At 42.1% G+C, this 12,870-nt stretch overlaps 1 protein-coding gene across 1 annotated transcript in view; it reads right to left on the bottom strand.

The window, feature by feature from the left end:
• Positions 1–1,390: 1,390 nt before the first annotated feature.
• The window catches only part of hs3st4 (heparan sulfate (glucosamine) 3-O-sulfotransferase 4), an 83,066-nt gene continuing 71,586 nt past the window's right edge, over positions 1,391–12,870 (bottom strand). Inside the window, exon 2 of the mRNA XM_031861959.1 lies at positions 1,391–7,363. Within this exon, the coding sequence (XP_031717819.1) occupies positions 6,709–7,363 (655 nt within the window). The 3' untranslated portion in view covers positions 1,391–6,708. The remainder of the gene's footprint in view (positions 7,364–12,870) is intronic.

The following is a 12,870-nucleotide window of genomic DNA, read 5'->3' as shown; positions in this document are numbered from 1 at the left end:
TTTCTATTCTGTTGTAAGGTATTTAATTCAAGGTGACAGAGGAACCCTTAAGAAGAGCATCTCTGCCCGTGGAGCGCTGGGCTTCATGACAAGCCCCTGTTTTGGCCTGCAGCCAGATCCTGCTCCTCGAGGGCTGCTGTCCTCTAGGTTTCTGATCCTCCTTCTGATCCTCCTTGATAGTTATTGTGCCCCACTTGGTGCCAAGTACAGAAGATGCAGACCAGGTGTGGCTTCAAGGAGGATCAAACATTTGCAGGACACTGTGGACCCCGTGAGGAGCAGATTATGGTACCGAGGGGAGATGTTTCATTTCTCCCTACAGAGTCCTGGGGGGAATCAAATGAAACGTCTTTTGGCTGTTTTACCTGTTTAGTTGCACCTGTTGTTTTGCATGTTTTGCATGTCACATGCAGCTACATCTGAAGGTATCACGCTCTAAGATTTTTACAGAGGATAAGAAACTGAACTGTTTTATTCTCCCCGGAGAGACAATGGGCAAATCATTTCAGTACAAGAACCTCGCTTCACAAAATATTTACATGTTTGTTTCTCTGCAGTGCTCCTCGTCTCATTTGTTCTCTGTATTTTTATTCTTCATCATGAGTGTCAAACATGTGCTTTTGGTAAGTAAAGCACCTAAAGAACTGGTTATCTAATTATTAAAGGTGACATATCATGTTGTCTTTAGTGTGTGGGTTGGAAGGCACTCCAGAAACCCACATGTATGTGCACAAGCACTGAAAAGTGAGTTTTTCATCATATGTCCCCTTAACATCATGTAGTCTGGAAAATGTGAAACTGTAACTTGCTTCCAACTATTAATTATATAAATACATACATGTCCCCCTCTGGTCATGGAGAATATGTAATACTGTATTAGTATCATACATTTAAATGAAGTGGCAGATAACTGAAAAAATCATAAACATACTCAATATAATTATGGATTTCATACATATATGTATTTAGGCCATTGCACCACTCATTTTATTTTAAAAGTAATGAGAAATTTGGTGCAGGAAACAATGGTTCAGTATCGTAGTTATTACATTTATTCACATTTATCTCTTTACTTCTTAAGTCACGATGACATCATGGTGAAACAATGCCGAAATGCAACCCAACATGCCATCTCGTTCTCACTCCCAACGCATCTGATAGCAGCAGAATGAGGCACCGTTTAGAGTGTGTTTAAGACACAATCGCACACTCAGAGCAGCTGATAGTCCACACAGACGAGTGGTGGACGAGTCAAACAAACACAGGACCTTTGTCCATCAGACAACTGTTTGTGTCCCGTGTTAAACTATAGGTAAACGTTCAAATGTTGTCACTTTAGTCACACGGCTCCTTTTTCACTCGCTAGTCACACGTCTATATACCACGCTCTTTCCTAAAGCTGACTAAGTGGCCTACACCGAACTTCCTGTGAGGACGGAAGTTTAATTCAAAAAGACACTATGCGGGAAACAAACAGCATTTTGACCCGCCGTCCCTGATACGTGCAAAACTGATGCTAGAGGTGCAGGTAGAGCGACACAGTTTGAAGCTTAGGAACGTTGACCAAGCTGTACTATTTGACGCATGGTGCTGAGAATCATGCCATGCATGAGAATGTTCTTAAAGTGAACTCAACGCAGTATAATCAGCTTCTCTCTCTCTCTCTTTCTGTGCGTGAGAGAGAGAGAGAGATGTTGTTGTTCTTGTTGTTATGAGTATTAATCAAGGAGGATTGGTGGGTTCTACTGGGTTAATAATATTCAGTTGCAACTGGATTACTGCACATTATCATAGCACACTTCGAGGAGTCAATGCGATTTTCTGCAGATTTCATTGAACATACGTTAATTATGTACGGCTCATTTATTGGTCTACATTATCAACAGGTTTATCTTTCAGTGATTAGTGTTTAATTGGTGATTAGGTGCGTGGTATTTAGGGCCCGAACACCGACAACGTCGGTTCAGCGAGACAATCAACGTTAGTCATTTTGAACACTTTCTCTTCATTTTTAACAGTTGCAACGATCAGTCACCATACAGTGTCTGAGCGGTCCGTGGAAACTACAGAAGAAGAACGTTATATTGTTTCAGTAGTGGCGGCAAGCAATTGAACACACATGTAATTTCTGTATTTCTCTGAGGTCACGTCGGGAGTATCATCGGTATAAGGGGGAACCCAGATCTGCTAATTTGTTAACAGAGTCTGGGAGGTCACTGGACTCCAACCAGTAGGCAGTCCCCCGCTGAACAGACCTCATGCAGGTCGTAGTGGAGACGAGGTAGTAATAAGAGTGTATGGCGTGGCAGTGGGGATGGAGAATAACACCAACAGCACTGAGGAGAGAATAGCTTTTGATTCCAGATTTGACGTTCCTGATTCAGGAAGCAGCAGCAGATGAAATAATGACTTCTGGTTCCGACTCTGGTCCGTTGAAATGGCAGGAACTGTTGATTTGCAGATAAAGGAACCGAGTGTGATTGAAGACAATTTCAGTCCTGTTGTTATGGACTTTATAACGGTTATTGCAGCAACTTCACTCCCAGTTTCAGCTCCAAAATTGGGTGTAGTATAATGTATACTCCGCAAAGCAGGGCAACACTGAAATAGATATGTAGCAGTAGGGAAATGAGGAATCTTGCAGAAGATACAGAGGAGATAGATGATGATGTTTGGGGTGTGAATCTCAATATGTTCAGTCACCAATGTACAGGCTTGTCCTTGGCAACCAGTGGATGCATTGTCCTCATTCTCTGTCCACCCTTCACCCCTCCATACACCTGGAGACACAAATCTGGTGAAAAATAGAGAAAAATATGGCTGCAGAGAGCAAGGCAGGGATTGTGCTTAATCTTTCATTTGGTGATCAATAAGATGCTGGTGCTTGGGTAGCAGCTAAATGAAATGAGCGAGCCACCTTGGGAACATTTCCATGCAGATACAATTGCGGTATGGATAAATGAATGACTTCATTACGGAGGAGAAAGACGAGCGAGGTGGGAGAGTGTACAGTTGCACCTCGTTTTCGGCTTATTTCATTTTGTGGTTATTTGTTTTGGAATGATTCACAGCTGTGGGAAAACCTTGACTATATGTAAATGAAGAACAGAAACACGTCGCATTGTTTGGCTTTTTTTGTTGTTGATGTAACTGAATTTCAAACCTTTGCTTATACAGCACAACATGCTACTGTCTTTTAGGATTTTGGATGACGGTGGGTATTAAATGAGGGATATTAGAGGCTAATTCAGAGCGGAAAGTTTTTAACCATATATTTGCCAAATCAGTTACCTTAACACTTAATTATTTTTACTTCATTGGGACTCTAAGTTCGTTCCGATCTCGTTCAGCTTCTTCACTAACTCTGCTGGTGTTTCAGGTCCTGTCACTTTCTCAGGCCATGCATTCCACTCACTCTCCTCACCTGGTCCGCCCATCTCCTCACCTGCAGCTCATTCTCTCATTAGACGCTCAGTATCTATACCGGTCCACTTTCACTTGGTCCCTGCCAGTCTTATGTGTTCCTGCCAAGCGCACCAGCAGTTTCTAGTCTGTTGCAACTGCTTCTGCAAATATTCATGTTTAACAGCCAAACTATTCACACTGGGTTGGTTCAAACTGAGCTTATGTTTGTACTCTCTTTATTCCCTCCAGTGCTATATAATTATAGATCATAAAACAGGAAAGTGAACACTTTAAAGCATCTCTCAGACACAGATTACAGCCTTTCATCCCAAAATAAACACACACGCTGCAACTGCAAATCATTTTAAAGGTGCATAGAGGTTGTCTTTTTAAGCCATGAATTACTGCCGCAGCTCTTTGCCAAATTGTCAGTAATGACTGACAAATATGAATTTGTAGTTTTGTTTTGAGATGATGGCACTTGAGCAGAGACGGCTTAATGAGCAAGCGATGCTCGCCCAACTAGTCTTCTTTACTTGATGTTTTTGAACCGAATAGCGCAGCGTGACCCCCACTGGGAGGAACACATGAAGGACAGCTTAACATTCCTTTCATGCGTCGCAACTCTCGTAGGATGTATCGCAGTTCTTCTCCTGTACCTAAAGCAAGAAAGAGGTGTGAGAGAGTGAGAGAGTGTCTGTTAATGAGCGGTTGGATCCAAGTTTTAACTTCGGAGAGGAATTCCCTCATGCGTGTGATCCTGGAAATACAAATGACAGCAGGAGGGCACATTCATAGAAGGGAAAATGGATTCCTCATCTGTCCTGTTAAGACTGTAGGGTGTCTTCTGTGGATTTCTTTGAGAATCTCTACACTGAGTGGGAGGTACTGTCTTGTTTGAAAGGTGGATTAAACATTTTCTAAAGCTCGGGGAAACCGTGTTTTGTGTTTCTATAATGACATTACCAGCTTTAAATAAAAAAACATTCTTATCAAACTGTCTGCGGGAATATACCTGTATTCACCTTCTGTCTGAAATACTTGGTCTCTATAGCCAAAGTTCATTACCACTGTTGTATATGTTTAAGTTATTGTCGGAGCCTTAACTACGCACAATTGAGGGCATGGCCACTAGCATTCCGATCAGTTACGTCAGCATGGACCGCCTCAGCTCCAACAATGATACGCCTCTAAGCCCATTTTGGGATTAGCATGTAGTCGGACTGTGCCGTCACTGCCAAGATGGCAACCCACTTTGAGCTTCACAGATGCTCTTCAGAAAGCTATGGGTGATGTCACGGAGCTTAAATCCATATTTTAAGTTGTCAATGGTTGAATCACATTTTCTAATCTAGCCTGCAAAAAACTGATTGGTTGTTCTTATTTTGCAGTGTTCCTAGTAGGCACTCCAGATACGTGTTTTGTGGACAAGCACTTAAATAGTGGGTTTTTCAATGATACGATTAGCTTGTTTCAGTACCGATTATGTCAGAATGCTGCACTGTTTGGGGAAATGGCTTCCCGCCATGCCATAGCAGCTCAGAGGATGGATCGTGTGGAGCGAGAAAGAGAGAGGAGGTAAAAGTGCAGAAAGACAGAGATTTTCAGAAAACACCAAAGGATGGCTGCAAAAGAAAAGCCTCAAAGTGGAAGTTGTGACTCTGGGATAGTGAGAGTCTGAGGTAAGTGTTCAAGCTTGGCGCTACAAAGGGCAGTATAGTGCTTACTTTGATTGAATCAATTGCTCTGTGTAAGTAGCTACTGGTGCCGGCCTCCCCAGGGTGACAGAGAGGTCTGCGGAGAGTGAACCAATCCAGCCATCCATGGCCAGAGAACAGGGAGGATTAACAGAGCAATGCATCATAGCTGGAGCAACCAGTGATGTGTAGCAGACTATATTTATTGACTCATTGGCTGTATTGATTGTCTCGATTGATGAAAAGTCCAGAGACAACAGACAGACACACTGCAAGATATGCAAATTTAAAAAAAAGAATGAAGAAATATGATGGGTCAGTGTTATTTCATTGCATGAGTAAAAGAGTATTTCACAGCAAAACCCTGTTATTTTCGACACAAGCATCTGCTCAATTAGTCCTGCTGTTCACAAGTCAACCTCTGATGACAGCACATTTCCCTGCCACACATCATCTCATTCAAGTTAAGTACATACAGTAATGGCTTGGTAATTTACCTGGGCATGTATGTAGCCTTTCCTTGACAAGCAAATTCTCTGACATTGACTTTGTTCCAGCGGCAGCGGTTTATTTAACACGCCATTAATCTCTAACGACAGAAGAGCGCGTCGCAGCAGATGTTTGTTAACAAACTTCCGCTCAGTCCCCTTTGACATGTGTTACTGCGACAACAGGAGACTCGCAAGGCAAACAGCCGAGTACTGATTGATATTTTGGGTGTGTTTTTGGCGACTGGAGAATTGTTTTTGTCAAGATGCAGAATACTTTGATCCACAGCCAACCCTTGACATTTGTAGTACATGGATTTATTGGTCAAATTATGCCAAAATCACCGATACTGCACCACGTCGGAGTGCATGGCCATCAGTATGCTAATGTTCAACTATGCAGTGAAACAATCCAATTATTGAATGATGGTAGCAGCTCTCTCATTGAATATGTGCAGAGCAACCAGAACACTGAGTAAATTAACACTTTGGTAAACTTAGACTGACAAAAGCAGGATTGTCTCCACTCAGAATACGGACAACTGAAAAGATGAGCACATGTCAAAGGATTATTGTACTCCATTTCTATCATTTCTTCTCTTTTCTCTCTCTTCTAAAGCAGCAGGACAATGTGAGAAGACATAAAACAGAGCAAGTTATGGCCTTAGCCATTGAAACAGAGTATCCTTTTGTAACGCTGGTGAGTGGGCGTGAGGGCAACTGCAGGAAAGTAAGGGGATAAGAAACAGACAGAGTTTAGCCTTAGGGCTCATGAGGTAAGGACACTTAACTTATCGCATGCATTGCCATAGTCAACATGATTTTTTATATCAGCTCTATGCTTTAAAAACAAAAGGAATAAATCATCTCCTTTTCACAAATATAAATATATTTTATGTTCAGTATTTACAATAATGATTTGCCATCATCAACAACATTAGTATTGAAGGGAGAGAAAAAGCATGTCGGTAAACTCTTGCTAATGGATACAGACACTGCAAAGACGGCCATGATTGATTGGCGTGCTCGAGCACTCTCTCTGAAGACGAAGCGAGACAATAGTAGTTTTATTGAAGAAGGCTGGTGGTGTGGCTGCGCCGTGCCAATGCCGCAGTCCGCTAGTCCTGAGAGCTACGAGATTCACTGTCCTCCTCCAGCTCCCATTCAAAGTTCTGGCCGGTCATTTGGTAGAACATCATGTTAAAGGGTTTGTAGAACTTGTGAAGCCTCCGAATCACGTCTGGGTCGATTTTCGGGTGAGTTCTCCCTTTAGACTTGCCGAGGCATCTGGGAGTGCTGCTGTCCTCCGGCTTCTTCAGACACGGAAATCCTTTCGTTTTATTGAAGTAAAAGTGTTTGTCTGTGACGATCCGTTTGAGCCCCAAGAAGTCCTGCACTTTGGCCATCTCGCCCGCGGGATCCACAATGAGCCTCTCGCCGCTGACAAAGTGCATTTGGGAGAGAGGGAAATACTGCATCCAGCTCTCCAAGTGGAGCGCGTATATTCCAATACGCAACGCACTCCATGAGGCGTCTATAAGACCCAGCGTCCGGTTCTTAAAAGCCAGAACCTCAAAGGTGGGGATCTCGGGCTTCTTGGATAAAGTCTGTGTGTAGTCTGAAATGGCTCTAGTGACAGGATTACGCACCACTATAATAAGCTTGATGTCCCGTGCCATGGAGTGGATGCGCTTCGGGGCATGGTTAGTCACAAAGTAGCTGGGCGTTTTCTCCATGGTGATCTGCCCTTCCAGCGTTTGAGGCATCAGGTCTCTGGGAGCACAAACGGGGGAAGAGAGAGAGAGAGAAGTCAGCTTAGCACTGTATATTCCTCAACACCTCTTGCAGTGCAAATTAAATACCCAAGGACACAGCTCGAGCTAATTTGGTACATTTATTAAGCAGTACATTATCTGAAATCAAAGGTGAAAATAACTGTTATTAACACTGGATGTTATGTTGTGAGGAGAAACATACAGCTAATTACATCCACGGAGTAATAAGCAAGAGATAAAAGAAAGAAGATGAAATGGCAGGCAAGCAAGTATGCTCATTGCTTAATTGACTCCATCTGTGTTACTCCAGGAGCTGTTTTGGAACTTTAATAATGAGTTCACTGCATATCATTAATAATCGGGTGCCTGGGGTATTGTTTTGTCATACATTTATTATGCATGCACGCCTCACGCTCTGAAAAGGCAGTTTCGTATGCACATGCACTTCCCCTGCAATGGGTGAAGGCTCCGCTTCTCCTCTCTGTGCTGCGTTTAAGGTTCGGGGCTGTTCATTGAAGGCAGCAGTGATTCATTATCAGAATCAAGGTGATAATTTGTAGTACAATAGAAATGTCCCCGACTTGAGAAATTCATCTCCATGTGAAGCCATTTGCCAATCGCCACAAATATTACGTTTAACTGGGTTTGTGAGGATGAGTTGAAGGATACGATGCCGAGTATACAATACGCACAAGAGCCAGTCTTGTTTCTGCACACTTTCTATTTTTGTATCAATAATAAAGCATAGCATTCGCCTTCAGCCAATCCTTATCAAATGTTTACACTGATGTTCATTCCAATCTGTGCTGTTGTCTTTGTTTTCAGGCTATGCGATTCAGCGCTAAATTGGTACATTAAATCCTCTGTAAGACACGCTGTATTTTTCACTATTAACAAATATGAGCACAGAAGATCCACAATATGATGAAGTTACACTAAATCACAGCATGAATACAGTTTTCCCCCAATGTAAGTAATGTTAGCTTTGAAATTAATGTGTGAACAGCCAACTCAAAAATCCTAATTATTCCATCTGGAGAGTAGCAGAGTTGGGTCCGAAAAAAATGTTTCCACAATTCCATAACTCTGGGATGAAAGCTATTTCTTTCTCGATGTAATATTTCTTTTCCCCCACAAGGCTACCCTGCACTATAAACCTACAGTTGTAACGATATAGTCACATCAATCATTTGCATCTTGGACATATTCTAAATTAACTGTTCTCCAGCAAAGAATCCAATTTACTCTGCAAAACATAAGAGCTGTTCTGCACATATCGACCACACACACACACACACACACACACACACACACACATGGATACTGGGCTGAAAGTCTCACAAGTGGCCTGGTAATTGCATCTCAGTAACAGTATTGCCTTCCTGATGGGTAATTTCCCTCTGGATTGTGTTTGTCTCTTGACAGCATAGAACTGTGGTTACTTCTGGGCCTGTAATGGGATATTAAACATATCAACTGATAGCATAGTGACTAGAAAGAGTATTAGTTTTCATCACTTTCCACACTTCCTCCCTTACACTAATGAATGGCTAAAGATTTTTGTAACCTTTCAAGGACTTAAGCTCTGTCTGCAGTTTAACTCAACTCTGAAGTACAGTAGGTGGTCCGAGGGTGCAAACTCAACCATTTATGCTAATAAAGAAATACACCACAGCAAATCACCTTGAAACAGCCGATATCCTAGTGTATGGACCTGAGCTGCGGCGTCTTACTGGTTATGTGATGTGCATCTTTGGAGCAGGTCCAACCGACAGGACAGATGTGCAATGTTCAAGGTTACCTTTTCGAAGGCGTAAACAAAACAAGCTATCATCCACATGTGCTCGACAGCTAATCATCACCCATTTAATTATGCCACAATGAAAACTGCACAAGCCAAATACATTTTGATTGGGAATCAGTCATGGATCATGTACGTCTCAAAATGTCAGTGGGACAACGAAGCGGGACGGAAATCAAAATGCTGATAAACAAGCTAATTTCTCCGTGCAAACGACTCCTCTGGCCTTGCAGTCTTGTGGAACCGGAGTAAACAAGAGCAAACTGTTGACGCTTCTTTCTTTTTTTTTTTTCTTCTCCATATCAGCTGCGCAGCTCGACACAGGTCATTCAGGTGGGTAGGTAAATTAAATCCATAGCGCTAAAGAGGCCCTGCGAACCATCTGCTGTTTACTGCTTCAGACTGAGCACACACACCACCCCAGCATTTACTTTCTTGCTTTTCTACTCATGTGCAAGGTTTTATTTACATTTGAAAACAGAAGGGGAAAGATAAAGGCCTCTCACACTTAGAGCAACTTTTAATGGTCTCTACAGTGAGAGGCATACAAAGGAATTACCTTTGTTGCTTTGAGAGATATGGTAGATGCATACAGACGGACTCTTTGATATGTCTCTGAACAGGTTTAGTCGTTACATTTCCTTGGAAAACGGCTGAACGAAGTCTCACAACATTACAGTTCTGGAATTCATAAAAAGAAAATCCCTTGCAACTAGATAAATTGAATGTAAAGAAATGCATGCTAAAAACAGAAAATCCACCTTTTAAACTACATCACTCCAGTTGTATTGGGGTTGTGCAGTTTAACTTAGGGAGGAAATCCATTTCACACCCATTCCACAGGAAATTCAGATCTGAAGGATGCGCAGTCATCTCCAAAGGTTGATTCATCATCCAGGACGTGCAGTATACCAAATCACAGCACATCTTTCATGCCTTAACACCTACCGCGAAGGTAGGTGGAACATGGCCCGGCATTCAACTCAATGTTTCATTATGTTCTGTCAAACAAGTGTACGGGGAATATTTCCAGGCATGATGAGGTGAGGGATCACGCTAATTTATATTCCCGGACACCAATGGGTCCGAGAGTTTCTCCAGAGAAACAGAGTTGCTTCTAATAAACTCTGGCAGAGAAATAAAAGCTCCCCCAGTCTCTCATTTGGATTGATCAGGGCTCTGCTGCGGAGTATCAATCCGAGCTTCCTACATGTCATGTCAAATACAATCAATTATTCTAAAAGAGTCGGCTCATAATAAGCTCTTGAGTCCTTGGAGAGCACAGTCTGGAGACGGTGCCAGTGATGTGGGCAGACTTCTGTGATCCACTGATTAACTCCTTAAAAAAATCACGTGATAATATTGAGGTGTGATTCATACAGTAGAAACGTGTCATTTTGTTTTCTGTCAATATTGAGACAGAGAGTAATCTCTCTGGTGGGACGTGCAGGAGTCTTTGAGGTTGTCTGTCAAAGTTAGAACTTCTTTATTCTCATGATGCTTATTTATTTTTTTCTGCTTGCTCTTTTCATTGATTTGAAGTGTGTGTGTGTGTGTGTGTGTGTGTGGGGGGGGGGGGGGGGGGGGGGGGGGGGGGCGCAGTTGGACAAAGGTGATGTCACTTACTGCTGTGCACCAATCGATTCTATATGAATCACAATCTGACGGTAGTTGGTGGGTTGTTTGGTCACTGTCAATCAGGAGTCTTTGCCCTTTGCAGAAGATAGATATTATATATCGTATACATTTTATAAAAGCGGTGATTATAGATGAAAGCTGGAGTCATTTTATGGACAAGCGTTTTCTGAAAATGCTGGCATTTTCCCAGTAAACCAGCGCCTTAACTGAGAGTGCAGGCAGACAATAGGGAGGATAACGAAAGGCATTTGTATTCAGGTGTTACTCTGAGTCCGCTTTCAAATATCAATCCAGGGTGTAAGCGGCTATTCATCAACAACAGTCAGCCAGGACATTTGAAGTGAGAGATACTGTGGTCAGTTTGCAATGAATAATCCCATTATTACACTCTGAGTGACATGTTTGTGATTACAGCAGTACAAAGAACAAAGACATTGGTTTACTGAGAGGTGGAGGAGAAAAAGAAAAGAAAAGAGCGGTCGGTCAAATGACTCATTCTTCACTCGGCTCTCAACAAGTGGATGCATACATGTTTGGCACACATGGAAAAAAAAACAAGCCTACAGGCCAGAGCAGAGGGTCTTAGAGGGTCTGTTATGGAGTGGGAGGCATTGTTTTGTTACGGTTAAGGTGCAGCTTTGCAGGAGGAAAACAAATACAGAGTACGCTGCCATTCCCAGTGATCAGATCAGGCTGGAGTAATGGTGGAGAGTTTGGTTTGGTTTGTTTTTCTCAACCTGAATCTGACCTTTCAGCCTGAGAGTAGTGGAAGGATCTTTCCTTGCCTTGAAGCTATCCACTGGATGTATTCATGTAATATAAATAGACCTACTGAAGGTTCAATTGTGATTTCACATGAATAATGTCTTGTATGATGTGTCCTCATTTCCGGAAACCATATGACTACTGCGTAGTATTCATAGTAGACTCAGCAGTAGACACAATATGTTTCTCTACTTTATACATTGGACCTGTCTGTCCCCTTGACACTCAATCCGGCCCGCCACGTCATTTTATGTGGCCCGCGAATCCACCAGCAAAAAAAAAAAAAAAAAATAATTAAATAAAAAAATGATTAAAAGTTAGACTTGATAATAAAAATATCCCATAGTCATAATTCTGAGATAGAAAGTCATAATTATGAGATACTTAAACACACAGTCATAGAAGCAGCTCTTTAGCTGGTTATGTATTTGACATGGAAATGTATTGCGAGTACATTGAAGACTACTTTAAACGTGGCTTTACAACACATGAAATACTTCATGTGGGATTGTGCAAACGCACCCTTGAAAGGATGTTAAGCATTGAACAAAGTTATTGTAATAACTTGTTTGATATTTGTATTTGCTATTTTCTTTAAAAGTTTGATGGAGTAATGTGGGTTTCTTAACCCTAAATTAAAAGGATTTAAGTTATAATAACAGAAATGTGCTTAAATATATTTTTATATTTATATAACTGCATGTACAATATTTTAACACTTGAATAAACAATAATCAAATGCAGAGACAGTTATTTACCAATATGTTAGGAGAAGTTACATTTACAGTCTTACATTTACAACCGGCCCTTTGAGGGCGACCCTGATGCTGATGTGGCCCCAGAGTGAAAATGAGTTTGAGACCCCTGCCTTAAAGGGACAGCGTGTCGGATTTGGTGGCATCGGGTTAGGTGGGGTTGCAGATTGCAAATACCCCTTTGCTCACTTCTACCTTTCCAAGACTGCGGTAATGTGAGCTTGCAGATAGCAAAACCGTGTCAGCGCCGTTCACCTCCCTCAGAGGCAATTTTTACCATTATGACACTATTTTAAGAGAAATGGAAGTGAGACACCGAGGCTCACTTTATTGCAGTTTCACAAGGATGTCAGAGAACAACAGTGGCATTCAGGTAACGTTAGAAACCAAAACACTCTGGCTACAGCCAATCTTGAGTTTGTCCATTCTGGGCTACTGTAAAAACAGTACTTATTTCTTCTCATGGTTATTTATTTTTTCTGCTTGCTCTTTTCACTGATTTGAAGTGTGTGTGTGTGTGTGGGGGGGGGGGGGGGGGGGGGGGGG

Source organism: Anarrhichthys ocellatus, unplaced genomic scaffold (genome assembly GCF_004355925.1).
Source record: "Anarrhichthys ocellatus isolate YVR2014 unplaced genomic scaffold, GSC_Weel_1.0 scaffold26, whole genome shotgun sequence".
In the NCBI taxonomy this organism is placed as follows: domain Eukaryota; kingdom Metazoa; phylum Chordata; class Actinopteri; order Perciformes; family Anarhichadidae; genus Anarrhichthys; species Anarrhichthys ocellatus.
This window is presented reverse-complemented; position numbering and strand designations above follow the sequence as displayed.